Source organism: Antennarius striatus, chromosome 3 (assembly GCF_040054535.1).
Source record: "Antennarius striatus isolate MH-2024 chromosome 3, ASM4005453v1, whole genome shotgun sequence".
Taxonomy (NCBI): Eukaryota; Metazoa; Chordata; class Actinopteri; order Lophiiformes; family Antennariidae; genus Antennarius; species Antennarius striatus.
Window position 1 is genome coordinate 9,839,664 of NC_090778.1, and position 14,486 is coordinate 9,854,149.

The following is a 14,486-nucleotide window of genomic DNA, read 5'->3' on the forward strand; positions in this document are numbered from 1 at the left end:
TTTGCAGCATGAGGGTCTACTTTTCTGTTTCTAGTGCTAATGTCTGTATCTAAGCCGTACCATGGTGAGCAACTTCTCAGAACTATTGAATTTTTCCTCTATTTTAACCTCCCTGAATGAAAACAAGCACGCTGAAGATCACAGCCTCTGCTCCACTTCATTTAACTCTATGGGATTGATGTCATGCTGTTAGGGTGATTTAAAGCATTATTTTTTTTACAGACACCAGGAGTTCCTTTTCTCTGAAGTGTTTCTAAGAAAGTATTTAAGTGCGACCTCAAACATGAATGTGACAGTTCAGTTCATCACCACTTCAGTCATTAATAATAATAATAATAATAATAATAATAATAATAATAATAATAATAAACCTTTATTGTCCCACAGTGGGGAAATTTGTGAAGATGCCTCTAATGGTGACAGGATTTTGAGTAATGCGTCTGTATTAGTATGTGTCACCTCTTACCACCTCGCAGCAGAGCTGCAACCACTGAAAACTAGCATTTAACTTCTTCCCAGGACTTCTAAAGGGTGAGAAGTAGTGTTTGGCGGCACCACAGAACATCTTTTAATAATCTAATATTCTTCTCCTGTATTTTACTTGGTTACTTCTGTGCAAATAAGAGTAAAGATATCTCGAGTGTCTTACTGCAATAACAGAGACTAGAATAATCCACGTCTCACTTCTCAAAGGTCAAAGATGTTAACCATGTCAAGCTTTCTTCTTCTTGTGGAAGAGGTGAGACTGAAACTGCTGATTATGGATAAATGTGTTTTTTCTTTCTTAACTTTCCTTTTTATGTTGATATTCTTTGATATAGTGTAAGTTGTGTTTGTATTGAGTGTTTAGTGTAGTTTCTTGTTAGTTTTAGTTTATTTTTTTGTTTTTTTGTGGTTTTCCTGGCCAGGTATTGGCTAGTTGTAGGGTACTGGCGGAGGGGGAGATCATCGGACACAGGACCATAAAGCCTGCTGCTCGGATGAAAGGGGTGGTATTATTTGTGGAGAGGTAGGACCAGGTGAAATTACTAGAGGAACGGGGGTATCTGTTAATGGACTGTGGCATCAAAGATCACTCTGGTGGCGTCAAAGATCACTCTGTCATCAGTGATGAATTCTTGATTAAAGAGCTGTCCTTGCATGGAAAAGTCTGTCATCCATTAAAAACATCCTGTCAGGATACCAATCACCGCTGTTGAAACACCTTGTTTTTCACTGAGGAATCGAATTATCGCTTTATTATTAAGACAGGAAAATTTGATTACAAACTTTTTTGTTTGGGTAGACAACTTGAACTACAAAATGTTTACCACCTCTTCTCAGGTGAAATGTTTTGACTGTGGAGAGGAGGGGCATATCGGAACACCCTGTCCTAACCGCGACGGCACACTGGCAGATCTATAAAAGACCTGGAGACTGAGATTGTGGAGTAAGAAATGAGTACTGGTACTTCCACAGAAAATCAGGAATGTACTGTATATATTTAGCCAGGGCAGCCTTCAGGTATGATTTTGTACTTTGTGGAGTTTTTATGTTCTTCCCGTGTCTGTGTGGGTTCTCTCCTGGCCCAATGATGAGCTGGCGCCTCATATGGGGTATATCCTGCCTTTGAATGACCCGTGACCCACAAGGTGGATATGCGGCTGTAGACGAGACAATTGTGCCTCTTACTCTTGTGTTATTGGTGTGTAATGAACTGTGGTGTTCATCATCAGCAGGTCCGTAACATCTGACAGAGTTTATTAAGTCGAGGTGATGATCTCCAAATCCAGACAGCAGGGGTTGGGATGGCAGTCAGCTCTCCTGTTAAAACTGATTAAGGTATCAGCGCTCATGTCAGAGAAAGGAGAGTGCTGTGGGAGGGGTAGCAGTCTGATTCTAATAACCCAGATTTGGTGACGTCTCAATAATGGGTTTGAACAGGAGGAGTGGCAGGAGGTGGAGAGGAGAGGAGGGAAAGGGGTTAGGAGAAGGAGGAAGAAGAGGAGGGGAAATGACAAATGAGGGCTGTGATATCACAGTGATGGCTGCTTGACAGATGAGCTTCCACCTGGGCTGCTCCTCTGGAAAATAACATACAGGTTATAACTGTGTGCTGATCCTTTCATATCGCCTTATCACTGATTATTGTTACGAATTAAAAGGAAAAAAATCGATTTACATCAGTAAGAGATAAATATGACATCCTCAGCATCCTCCATCATGTGTGCATCTCACTGAAAGACCTTTTGGAAGACGAATAGAGTCGCCATTTTCTTAACACAGCACAGGAACTCAGTAAATTTTGGCGTAAATCCGTGTAGAGGGGCACATCCGGGATTATTTTTCTTGTCATTGCAACACAGGGAATAATCAAAAAAGCATCAAGAGAGCTGGTTTGCAATCCAGGAGGTAATTTGAAACTAATAAAATCCTCCCACACTGCAGGGGGGCATCCAAGTGTCATTTAAGGTCATTTCACGTCCAAGGTTTTGTCTATATCTGTGAAAATTCTATTTGTTCTGATAATAATGATGCATAAAATGTTTGTGTGCGTGCGTGTGTGCGTGCGTGTATGCGTGTGTGTGTGTGTGTATGTGTGTGTGTGTTCCTTAACTGGTGTGCTGCTATCTATTCTATTCTCCCGTTTCTTAATCTAGCATCTCAAATCAAAATAAATAAATAATACAGGGAACAGAAACACACTGAAGGTCTGGAATTCAGCCCAAAAGCAGCTAAAGGGAGCTACAGCTCCGTCATGGGCCGTTGCCATGGCCACAGAATGAGGTATAGAGTTTCTCCCATCCATGTTTGATAATAGAGACCGAGAGTGCGCTCATTACAGTGGATACATTTTTCAATGGAAATATATTCAAATTCTTTTCAGAGCTTCAGGACAAATTTGCTTTACCATGTAGGGATGTGCAGTATGTATGTAGATATCACCAAATTAGACATTATGTCACAAATCACCAGGACTGGGGTGTTCCCCTTCTGATTTTATTGAATGCACTGTAATCGAAGCTGCAGCAGAGCAGGGCAAACAGGAGGAGGAGGTCGTTTGTAACATGCATACAGCTCCAGGTCAACAGGTTAGGGTTCCGCAGAGCAGCGTCTCCTTTCTGCTTGTGTTCCATAAACAGTAAAATGTCTCCCCCTAGAGGCCAAATGGTGACTCACAGTGGCTTCATTCATTCATTCATTCATCTTCCGAACCGCTTTATCCGCCGCAGCGGGTCGCGGGTAGCTGGAGCCTATCCCAGCTGTCTTAGGGCGGGGGACACTCCGGGTGAGGCGGGGGACACTCCGGGCGCGACGCCAGTGCCCCCATCAGAGACACAGTGTCTTATCAACAAAAAACTGAAAGGGTTCAGTGTTAGGGATACAGATATAAACTGTGTGCAGTAGCTCGCCCATACATTTTCACAGCTGAGATCACTGAAAGACAGTCTGACACACCGAAAAAAAAAAACACTGGAAAAGTAAGTCAATGTCAATGAGTTATAGTTATATAACAAAAACAGATTCAGGATTTTTTTTTTAAAGCTGAGAGACAGGATGATTAAATAGGAAAAAAATCCAATTTGGAAAATTATCCAAATATAAGATTACATATAAATATTAGAAATATAAATCGTAAATAAACTATGAAAAATAACAATCATTCATTATAATAATAAATTAGAAATGAGAAAAAATTCACTGCGCATGAAAGGCGAGGGGAAACCCTGTTTTTACGTCGATGCATCAGCAAAAGTATTTCACTAGAGAATAAGTTATTTAAAAGCGGATTTCCGTGATTAGGCCGACTTATAGTTTCAAACATTCGAAATAAGGGCAATTCCTTGAAACCGTTTCGGTTTCGTTTTTAACTACAGAGTGACTTTCATGTCTTGAACATGGATCTTTGTTGGCAACAGGAAAACATCCCGGAAGTCGCTTCCTGTTTCCCCGCCCACCATCAGCTGATCGTCGGCTGTTTGCAAACATCCTTTTTTTTTTTTTTTTTTTTTTTTTTTTTTTTTTTTTTTTTTTTTAAATAAATTTATTGAAGAAAATTCAGTACAGCATACAAGAACAGTATACAATACAAACAGAGAACATATAAAAGAGTTGCCAGGGGGTATGACCACATGTCCTTACATTACACAAAAACACCTAAAGCGGAACATATGTTTAAGGTCTTCACAGCTTTTTTGTTGTCAGAGCCGTCAATAAGCTGTATATATTGTTCAACATCTTTAAGAAAATAAGTAAAATTAGGGTTTTTTTTGCTGAATTTACATTTATGAATAAAAAATTTAGCCAAAATTATTAACAGATTTATAAGAAAATAAGCCTTTTCCTCTTTCTTAGAGCACTTATAAAAACAAAAAACAACATTTTCCCAAGATAGGGTAAAGTCCTTGGAAACATAGTCTATAATGAATCTACTGACATCCTTCCAAAGTTTTTTCGTATAAGGGCAATGCCAAAATAGATGTAGCACAGTCTCTGGGTAGTCCACACAGAAAGAACAGTCTGTATTTATGTCCCTTTTGAATTTAACCATGTAGTGATTTGCAGGATAGTATTTGTGAATAATTCTGAAGGAAACTTCCTTCACCTTATTGTAGATGAGATATTTGTGTGGAATCATCCAGACCTTGTTCCAATCAATGTTATTCACAAAACGATTCCAGTAAGAAACAACATAAGAAACACAAACAACATCTTTCTGGAATAGAGCACGTATATGTCTGTTGTTATTACGGGGAAAGGTCGAGAAACAAATTTTCCCTATGTGAGAATCAATTGGATTAGGTACGGAGATTGATGGGGGTGGGTTGGGAGGATTTCTGAAAAGCATTAAAGTACCTGATGGGATAGCGTCAAACACTATGGCGAATTCCCTGGGAGTAACAGGAAATTCATACTTGGATAAAAATTCCCTATAAGTAAGCAAAAGTCCCTCTCCATTAAACAGCTGACTTACCAGAAGAATTTTGTTCTGAACCCATCTGTCCATAAAAAGTGATTTATTCTTGAAAAGAATATCTCTATTATTCCATATTAAGTACCTGTGAGGAGAGAAGTTATGTTTATAGATTAGAGACCACGATAGAAGAACTTGCCTGTGAAAAGCTGACAATTTTACAGGAAGTTTGTCTACATTATAATTACAACTGAGAATAAAGTGTAAACCACCAAAGCGAGAGAAGATGTACTGAGGAATGAAGTTCCAAATTGAGACAGGATTTTTGAGAAAGTGTCGAGCCCAATTTATTTTAAATGTATTATTAAGAGTAGCAAAATCTAGGAAGTTAAGCCCCCCATGTTCATAGTCGTTCATAACAACTCCTTTCTTGATATAATGTGTACGATTTTTCCAAATAAAATCAAAAAGTAAACGGTCAATATTTCTGATAGTTTTATTATCCAGATGTATGGGGAGAGCTGCATAGGTGAGCCGAGAAATACCTTCAGCTTTAGTGAGAAGGACTCTGCCTTTAAGGGACAGGTCCCTCTGCAACCACTGATTTAGTTTAACTTTGGTTTTTTGAATGATCGGGTCAAAGTTCAAAATACATCTCGAATTCTGGTTTTTAGAGATCAAGAGCCCTAAATAAGTGACTTCCTCTTTGACAGGAATATTACAAATGGAATTTGCGTTACTATTTTTAACAGCTAATAGCTCACATTTATTCAGATTAAGGCATAGGCCAGAGGCCTTAGAGAAGTCATTAATTACATGAAGAGCAACGGGGACTTGGTTAGCATTTTTTAGGAAGAGAGTAGTGTCATCAGCCAGTTGGCTGATAATAACAGTTTTGTCAGCTATAGAGATTCCTTGCACTACACTGTTAGTGATATGGTTCGTGAGAATCTGAGTACAGAGTAAGAAGAGGTAGGGGGAGATGGGGCATCCCTGGCGGATGCCTCGTTTCAAGTTAAACCTTGGAGTCGTGCCATTTTTCATTTTGATTGAACTGTTGCCGTTGGCATACAGAGTCTTAATAGCCGTGCAAAAAAAATCACCAAAACCCAACATCTTTAAGCAGCGAAAGATGAATTGGTGTTCAATCGTATCGAAGGCCTTATAGAAATCAAGGAAGAGGACAAAACTTTCATCAGAAATCAACTCAGAATAGTCAAGGATGTCTAGGACGAGTCTAATATTGTTAGATATATGTCTATTTCTCATAAAACCCGACTGAGTCTCATCTATTATTGTATCTAAGACCTCTTTAATTCTTTTGGCGAGAATAAGGGCCACAATTTTGTAGTCATTGTTGAGTAAACATATGGGTCTCCAATTATCGAGAGACAGCACATCTTTTTTAGATTTTGGAATTAAGGTTATAAGACCTTGAGTGAGACTAGGAGGAAGGGCATTTTTTCCTATGCTTTCTAAGAAAACCTGTAGAAGAAAAGGGGCTAAATGTGTTGAAAAGGCTTTGTAAAATTCTGCGGTTAAACCATCACTTCCTGGTGATTTGTTCTTCTTAAGAGCAGCAATGGCATCAGAGACTTCTTCTACAGTAAAAAAGGTGTCACAAAAGTCCTTATCCACAGTACTGAGGATGCGTAAGTCTTTAATTGAGTCTAAGAATAAAGAGGCATGCTCTTGGTTGTATTGTGAGCTATAAAGGTTGCTATAAAAATTACAGCAATAGTTTGAGATTAGTTTAGCATCGTCAGTTATGACGCCATTTATATTTAATTGATGGATGGAGTTGGTTTTAGCACGCAGTTTTTCAAGCCTAAAAAAATACGCTGAATTTTGTTCCCCTTCTTCTAACCATCTCTTCCTGGACCTAATAAATGCACCTTCTGCCTTGCGACGATAAATGTCATCTAATTTTTTTTGCAGGTCTTAATTAAGTCTATCCTCTTCAGTGATTTCATCAGGGGGTCTTTGAAAGAATGAGGTGATTTTTGTTATAATTTCTTCTTCCTCTGCTCTTTTAGATTTAGAAATTGACGACCCATATCTTCTTAAGAATTTACCTGCTTCAAATTTGAACAGTTCCCAATTGGTGTTGTACAATTTTTCTCTATCAGCCTTGTTCCAGAAATGTGAAATCAATTTACAGATTTCAGATTTAACTGCATCATGCTCTAACAAAGAGTAGTTTAATTTCCAGTATGAAGATCTGAGTGGTACATTGTCTGTAGTAGAAAGTTGGATATTAATATGAATTGCTCTATGATCAGTTAAGGGTGTAGCAAGGAATTTAACTGTGATCTTCTCTTTTTCAACAAAGCTGGATAATAACCAGAAATCAATACGTGATTGTCTTGAGCCTGACCTGTTGCTCCATGAAAAGGTTCTTTCGTCTGGAAATTTCTCTCTCCATACATCTATAACATCAAATTTCTGCATGAATGCCTTAAGATTCAAATTAAGGGGGGAGGGCTGTCTAGGGGGCCATCTATCAACAGCATTATCCAAGGCAATATTGAAATCACCGCCAATTAAAAGGATAGAATTTGGGAATCTCGATAACAAAAAGTCAAGTCGCCTCTCTATGGAATGAAGAAGTTTGTCGTTCTCAGGTTTGGTGTTATATCCATATATGTTAACAGTAATTAAGGTAACATCAAGGTACTTAAGCACAAGGCAAACATAGTGACCTAAAGAATCGCTGTCTGAGTGTAGTACAGATCCACTGAAAGAGTTTTTAAGAGTGCTGACTCCAGCAGAGTGCTCTGTGCCGTGAGAAAACCAGATATCATTACCCCATTGTGATTTCCAGAAACTGTGCTCTGCAGTCGTTGAGTGGCTCTCTTGAAAGTAACAAAAGTCAGTATTAAGATGCTTGGCAAACAAAAAAAGTGCTTTGCGTTTACAGGTCTGTCTTAGACCCCTGGCATTAAGAGAAACAAAAGAAAGCGACAAAGTTAAGTGTTAAACAAGAACAAATAAGGAAATAATAAAGTCTCTGACCACTTAGAGTGTATCAAAAGGGGACCGAAATCTGCATTATTAACATGAATTATAACGGTAAACGAAGACTTGGAAAGGAAGCAGCTGGCTTTATTTATAACAGTCTTCAGTAGCTGCCTGAACCAGGAATAAGTCTATGAAGGCATCAGAAGGGCAGAGAAGTTGCTCCTTAACTAGGGAGAGAAAGTTCTGATCCATTAATGAAGCCACGACCTCCGATGAAGTAGGCCGTCTTACCATCCTCACGGGCTTTCTTTATGTCAGGCCACAGCTTACTCCTGCGCTCTCTGTCGTCTTTGGAGAGATCCTCCGCGAATTTTAGGCTGTTGCTCATCAGGTAGGGAGAAGATTTAGCAGCTCTCCAAATGGCATCTCTGCTGAGTCGCGAGGTGAACTGAATGATGATGCCTCTGGGTCTGTTTCCATTCTGACGTTTAGGGCCAAGGCGGTGCACAGTGTCAACAGTGTCAGACATCCTGTTCTTTTGCTCTGGAAGGATAGCTTGACATATTTCAATGACTTTCTTGCGTGGTTCCTCTTTCTCATCTTCTGCAACCCCGTAGAGTCTCAGGTTCCATCTCCGAGTGTTTCTCTCCAGCTCTGAGATCCGCTGCTGACACATGTCCACTCTTTTCTCCTCAGTTACCGCTTTTTTCTCGAGTGTACTCACTTTCCCTTTAACAGCCTTTACTTCCTCGCAGACAAAATCAATAGTCTTTTTAAGACCCTCAATTTTAAGTGCATTAGCACTTACCATGCTCTCAATGTTGTCGCTTCTGGCGTTGATCAGCGCAGAGAGGGTGGCAATTACATCGTTTTGGCCAGCTAGCCCCTGGGTGTTGGGAGAAAGCGTCGCCTTTTTCGGAGCTGGAGATTTGCTGGGGGTGATGGGAAGAGGTGGAAACTCATCCATACCGTCGTCTGAGACTGGGAGAGTGACGGGGGGGTTGACGTAGTCGTGGCAGTTGTCAATTAAGACGTTGCCAGCCTTAGATACAGTGTGGTATGCTACCGTCAGCCTCTGCTTGACGTTGTCCGGGGGTCTTTTTCTTTCACTCCGGGCCGACATGAAGTCACCACTGTCTTAAAAGTAGCTGAGTAATGTTGGAGGGACGGAGAAGGTGATTGGCGTCAAAAAAGCTTCGTTTTTAACCGTTTACTTAACTTACTTAGCAGAGCTCGGCAGAAAGCGTCCACTCACTCGGCCATCTTGGCACGTTTGGCATGTTTGCAAACATCCTGCTCAGCTAGTTCCGCGGTCCCCGCGTCATGCTCTGCGCTCCTTCAGCTCCTCCACAATGGGGCGAAACGACGACGACGACATCATAGAGCAGCACACGGAGGAGGAGATGGAGAAGAAGGACAAGAGGAGCCGCACGGCCTCCTCCTCCTCGCTGCTGGGGAGCGTCACTCCGTCCGGCACGGAGGCCCACAGCGGAACCCAGTCCTCCCACAGACTGCTGGCCTACAGCGATGCCCTCATCTCCATCATCGCCACCGTCATGGTAACCAGACGAGTTTTCTATCGTAACATTACACGAGTGGGGAGTTTTGTCAATATGCTTCATAACTCTGCAGCCAAGAGTTGAGTTTAACACCCGACAGCTGTAGATTTTACCCACAGGATCGACATGATAATCGGATTACTATTACCAAATAAATTAAACTACCAAGAGTGTAGAGTAGACATACAGGACTGGCTGCACAGCCACAGTACTAACTTCTATAACTCACCAAGAAATGACGACATCTCTGCAGTTTGTTTGTTTTTTACAACTTAATATCAGAAAAGTTCATAAATAAATACAGAATTGCTCCCCAAGTACATGTTAGTACAAGTACAATTATTTCACACCTAATCAGAAATATTAGGACAAAGAAGTCTCTTTTGTTGTCCTTGATGTACATTCTGCAGGTAGCAGACATTAATAACACACAATAGAGCAGCGACAGAACACATTATCTGAACGTTCCTGCCTATTAATGCAGTTTTTGTTCACAGATTTTACCTGTCGCCCACACAAAGATGCAAGATGATGAGGTAATGTTTGAAAATAGTAATAAAGGTTTAGCAGCATGTGTTATTATTTACTCTTTTTTTAAAGGTATAGAAATAAAGTTTTGCACAAAATATAGAATAAGGTTATTGTAATGAAGTATTACATTATTACAACTCAATAAAGTATTGAGTTGTAATAAAGAAATATAAGTTCAAATGAAAACATTGTCTATCTGTCTTGCAGGAGTTGAGAGAAAGTGTTCAGCTTCTGCTTACAACAAAAATAGCTGTTTACTTAATGACATTCCTGATTGTAACTGTTGCCTGGGCCGCTCATATCAGGTGGGTGGTTCATTAGTAATAGTACCACAGTCCTGTAACAGAACATAAGGTTAGTTATGATCCACGCCCTTATTCATTGTGTTTCACAGGTTGTTTCAAGTCATTGTCCGAATCGATGACTGCCTGGCGCTGCTGAACCTCGTAAGTAAAGAACAGAGATCACATTAACAGAGATCTGCGTTCCAGTAATAATGTGTTGGAGTATTTCCCTGACAATTTTTTTTATTCTTTTAAAGCATCTGTTATTCTAGACAGTTAGATTATAAATATTTTTGTTTGTTTGTTTTATTAAATTTCTAATACACAATTTGTGCCCATTATTATCTGTGATCTGCTTGTTTCATCGACCTTGTTCATTGAGTCTAAAGTCCATTTTCAGCTAGCATTACAATGGCTATAGAAAGACTTGTGGTTGGATTTCTTTAACCACCACATAAATCCACATTAATGTGAGTGTAATTAAATTAAATTAGGGTGTGCTGGTATCTGGTGTCAGTGATACAGTATTAACCTTCCCATGCCTTGTTAAGAGATAAGACTGACTGTTTTTCTGTTGCTGCCATTGTGAAGTTATCCTTTCCATTTCAGGCCTGCATGATGCTGATAACCTTTCTACCTTACACAGTGAGTCTGAGTCACTGCCACAGCTAAGCAGGACTGGAATCTATCCCCCAGTTTGTACAAATACACATTTAGGTGGATGATGTCATTCTAACTCTAATGTGCAGCCTGTCTTATCTTGCAGTTCTCTTTAATGGCAAACTTTCCTGAGAACATCCTTGGGATTTTGCTCTTCTGTGGTTGTGTGATGGTGATAGGCATCATTCAGGTGAAGTGACTTAAATTTATCTACCCTTTATGTCGTATTTCCATCCTGTGTAATCGAGTGCTTCATGATGCTACAGCTCGTGTCTTGTCTTTCTAGTCGGTTATCGTGTTGTACGCCTTCGGCCATCCCTTCCTGCTGAACGAGCAGATCCAGGTCGCTGAGAACCAAACGTTCTACAAGCATCACATCCTGAAAGTCATCATGCGGGTTCCTCTCATTTGCTTCTTCGCCAGCATCTTCTCTTTCATCTTCTTCCAGCTGGTGGGTGGTGTGTCTTCAGCAGCGTAACACGTGCTGCACTCAAAATTCAGTCGATGATTAGATGTTAAGAAACTGTTGTGATAATAACATTTAAGGGGTACAACTATTGATTATTATATATTAATACAGAGAAGAACTTGTAGCCAGAAGTATTGTGACATATCCACATCACTCCTATCCTGGAGAAGAAACAAGAAATAGAAAAACACAAAGAAAATCAATTTGGAATGGAACAAGTCTGAGAAGCTGAGAAAGTGTTCTTATCGATCGATGAACTGTTGATGCTGTAAATACCGACTGTGTTCTGATATGTTCTTTTTGTTTTTAAGTCTTATGTGCTGCTGGCGATTGTTATCTTCCTGCCATACATCTCCCAGTGTTTGAAGTGGTGTCGCAGCAAAGCCATCGGTAAGATCAGCCGCGATCAGACGGGAAGAGGAATGGTGTCAAATGCATGCTCACCTCTGGTCAGATGTCTCCAGTCGTTGATGAAGAGTCATGTCAGAATGACACTTTGAAAAATACAAACTGAAGGTGGGTCGTTTCAGGTCCGGTGGCAGAGAGTCCGGACTCAGTGATGTTTTATACCTACCTGCCCAACGAGCCCCTCAGTAAGGACAGAGTGGAGGCTTTCAGTGACGGAGTTTACGCCATCGTAGCCACGCTTCTCATCCTGGACATATGGTTTGTTTCAACAAATAATTATTACTTGTACAGAATATATTAACTGGATGAAAACACAAAACTGCATCTAAGTGTTATAACGTTTAACACAACCAGTGTGTTGTTCTATGAAGATGCTGAAACATATTTTAATGGTTATCCTCTCTGGTTTCTGCTTTTAAGTGAGGATAACAGCCCAGATCCAACTACTGTCCACAAGAAGTTTGGCGGTAGCCTGATCGCGGCTTTGCAGGTCTACGGCCCAGAGTATCTCGCCTACTTCGGTTCCTTTGTCACTGTCGGCCTTCTCTGGTTTGTGCACCACTCGCTCTTCCTTCATGTCACCAAGGCAACGCGCTTTATGGGCCTCCTGAACACCTTCTCACTGGCGTTTGTTGGCGGTTTGCCTTTAGCCTATGAGCTGACGCATGAATTCCCGCCCAACTCTCACAACGAACTGGAAGCCATTCAGATTAGCTGTGTGATCATCTTCTTTGCGGGTATCTTTCAGCTCGCTATCTGGGTGGTCGCTCTTTATAATGAACAAGAAACCCTGCACCCTTACGTACGTTATGGTGGATGTGAGCACATTTTTATGTTGGCTAAGCTATCTCTGTACCCCTGTATAGCTCTTGGCACATTTATTGTTACCCTAATTTTGAGTAAATTTAGTGCCCCGATCTTCCACCTGATGGAGATCACAGTGCCTTTTGCTTTTCTCGTGTTGAGGCTGTTGGTGCGTGTCGGGTTAGCTTTGCTACGGCTAATTTTCTGTCCTCATAGGCCTGACCCACGCGCTCTTGTAGAAGAAGAAGAAGATGATGCAGGAGTGCCCTTCAGCGCTTTAGATACTTAGCTCGCTTTAGGAGGACTGCTCACTGAAACTTATCCTAAGGAGCACTGAGGCATTACTGGTCTGTAGTTACTGACAGGTTTGGATCGGTAACCATGTGGAAACCACATGGAAAAGATGATCTGCTCTTTTCAGCTGACTCAAATCTTGAATAGAAGCCGTTCAATGAGATGATGTGTGACTTCACATGTTAACAGCAAAGTCCAGAAGAGATAGAGGATTAGATAACGCTTACTGGATCAATGAAGAAGCAGCAACAGTGGCTCAAATCTAGCCATTTAATTTTTGATTATTTTGATAGTTGGTGATTACTTAAAATATGATGCTAGTTTTGATTGGCTAATAATCAAGAATCATCTTCAAGGACTCAAAACCTATGCTTTAAATTTCTGAATACAAACAAATGTTTCATCATTAGCCCGTTGCTAATAATGAAATTTGCATCTACTCGTATCTTTGTGCCAACTTTGTGTCTTATGACAGTTTGTTTCGCCTTCTGTATGAACGTAGCGTTGCAGAATTTCAGAATGAGGGGTGCATACTTTATATCTAAGGAGAGGATTTATTTTCACATATTTACCTCCTTTTGCCTGATATACAGTAAATGTTGTGTCCGTCCTTTTAGCAAGCACTTTACACATCTTTAAACCTCCTGACTATAAAATTCAAACTTGCACTATTTGCTCCAGATATTTATGTGTGGTTCCTATTGGAATATAATATCACTTTTCCAGATGTGTCGCAATAGTGACTAATTTTTAACAAATTTAGTTTTATTTGTGAGAATACAGTAAATGGAGATCACCTGTAAAACTATGTGACCTAGAAAAAACCAGATCGTTCATGTCTGTTTTTGTTTTTACTTTATTATTTCAGATTTTCAATTACAGTAAGTGATGTCACTTTTTTCTATTAGCGCCACAGCATGATAGATTAAATTAAAAGGTTTATTTTGTCCTCATGGAGAAGTTTAAGTGTTCACTTGTCCAGATGGAGTCCTGAGAGGCAGAATCCATTTTTGTCTTACTGATGTTTAATTCTGTTTGATACTGACTCAAAGGAAACTCTGAGATGCACTTTATTGTCAGGTGAAGAAGGGAATGTGTGTATTTGAACAGTTTGACTGTGATTAACGGAACACCTATCATTCATTTTTGTTTCTCATGTTTTTAGTTTTAGGATTAGAGGACAGATTGTTTTAATCCAAGGATCGTTTTTGTTTCCATCTGTTGACTGATGAGGATGGGAGCACTGCCATTTCTATGGTTTCAAGGATGATAAATGTCTATTTGTTTGCTGTTACTCCTTCAATTCTCACATACATGGATCCATATAATGAACACTGTGGGGTGGGGTGGATAACATTTCTTCTGTCATTCCTTCAACGTGGTGTTTGATGTCCTGCTCACTGTTATGTGTTTGTAATCACACAAGTGAAAAAAAGTGTATTTGGTCTTTGACAATGAACAAAATCAATTTTTCTTTACTATCAAATCCCAAACTGTCAAGCTTTGTTTCGTGAATAAACCTGAACCTTCAGTGTGAAAGAGAATTCTGTCTCGTCTTCATCAACAGCACATGAAACTAGTAATGTGCTATTTGTTTCATCTTTCTTTCTGCAACGGTTGTG

The 14,486-nt window shown here is 40.0% G+C and overlaps 1 protein-coding gene across 1 annotated transcript; it reads left to right on the top strand.

The window, feature by feature from the left end:
• The first annotated feature begins 9,197 nt into the window (after nucleotides 1-9,197).
• Nucleotides 9,198-14,397, top strand: tmem175 (transmembrane protein 175). The gene is made up of 10 exons (XM_068310752.1): nucleotides 9,198-9,414; nucleotides 9,912-9,950; nucleotides 10,153-10,250; nucleotides 10,340-10,391; nucleotides 10,839-10,874; nucleotides 10,996-11,079; nucleotides 11,176-11,340; nucleotides 11,670-11,748; nucleotides 11,889-12,024; nucleotides 12,187-14,397. The coding sequence occupies exons 1-10, from the start codon at nucleotides 9,208-9,210 to the stop codon at nucleotides 12,857-12,859; spliced, it is 1,569 nt and encodes a 522-aa protein (XP_068166853.1). The 5' UTR covers nucleotides 9,198-9,207; the 3' UTR covers nucleotides 12,860-14,397.
• Nucleotides 14,398-14,486: the final 89 nt, after the last annotated feature.

What these genes read in the sequence shown, in the direction of transcription:
- tmem175 (XM_068310752.1), top strand. Translation starts at nt 9,208, where the DNA reads ATGGGGCGAAACGACGACGACGACATCATAGAGCAGCACACGGAGGAG. An exon ending in TGGTGATAGGCATCATTCAG is followed by an intron (nt 11,080 to 11,175) that starts GTGAAGTGACTT and finishes TTGTCTTTCTAG; the next exon opens with TCGGTTATCGTGTTGTACGC. An exon ending in CTTTCATCTTCTTCCAGCTG is followed by an intron (nt 11,341 to 11,669) that starts GTGGGTGGTGTG and finishes TTTGTTTTTAAG; the next exon opens with TCTTATGTGCTGCTGGCGAT.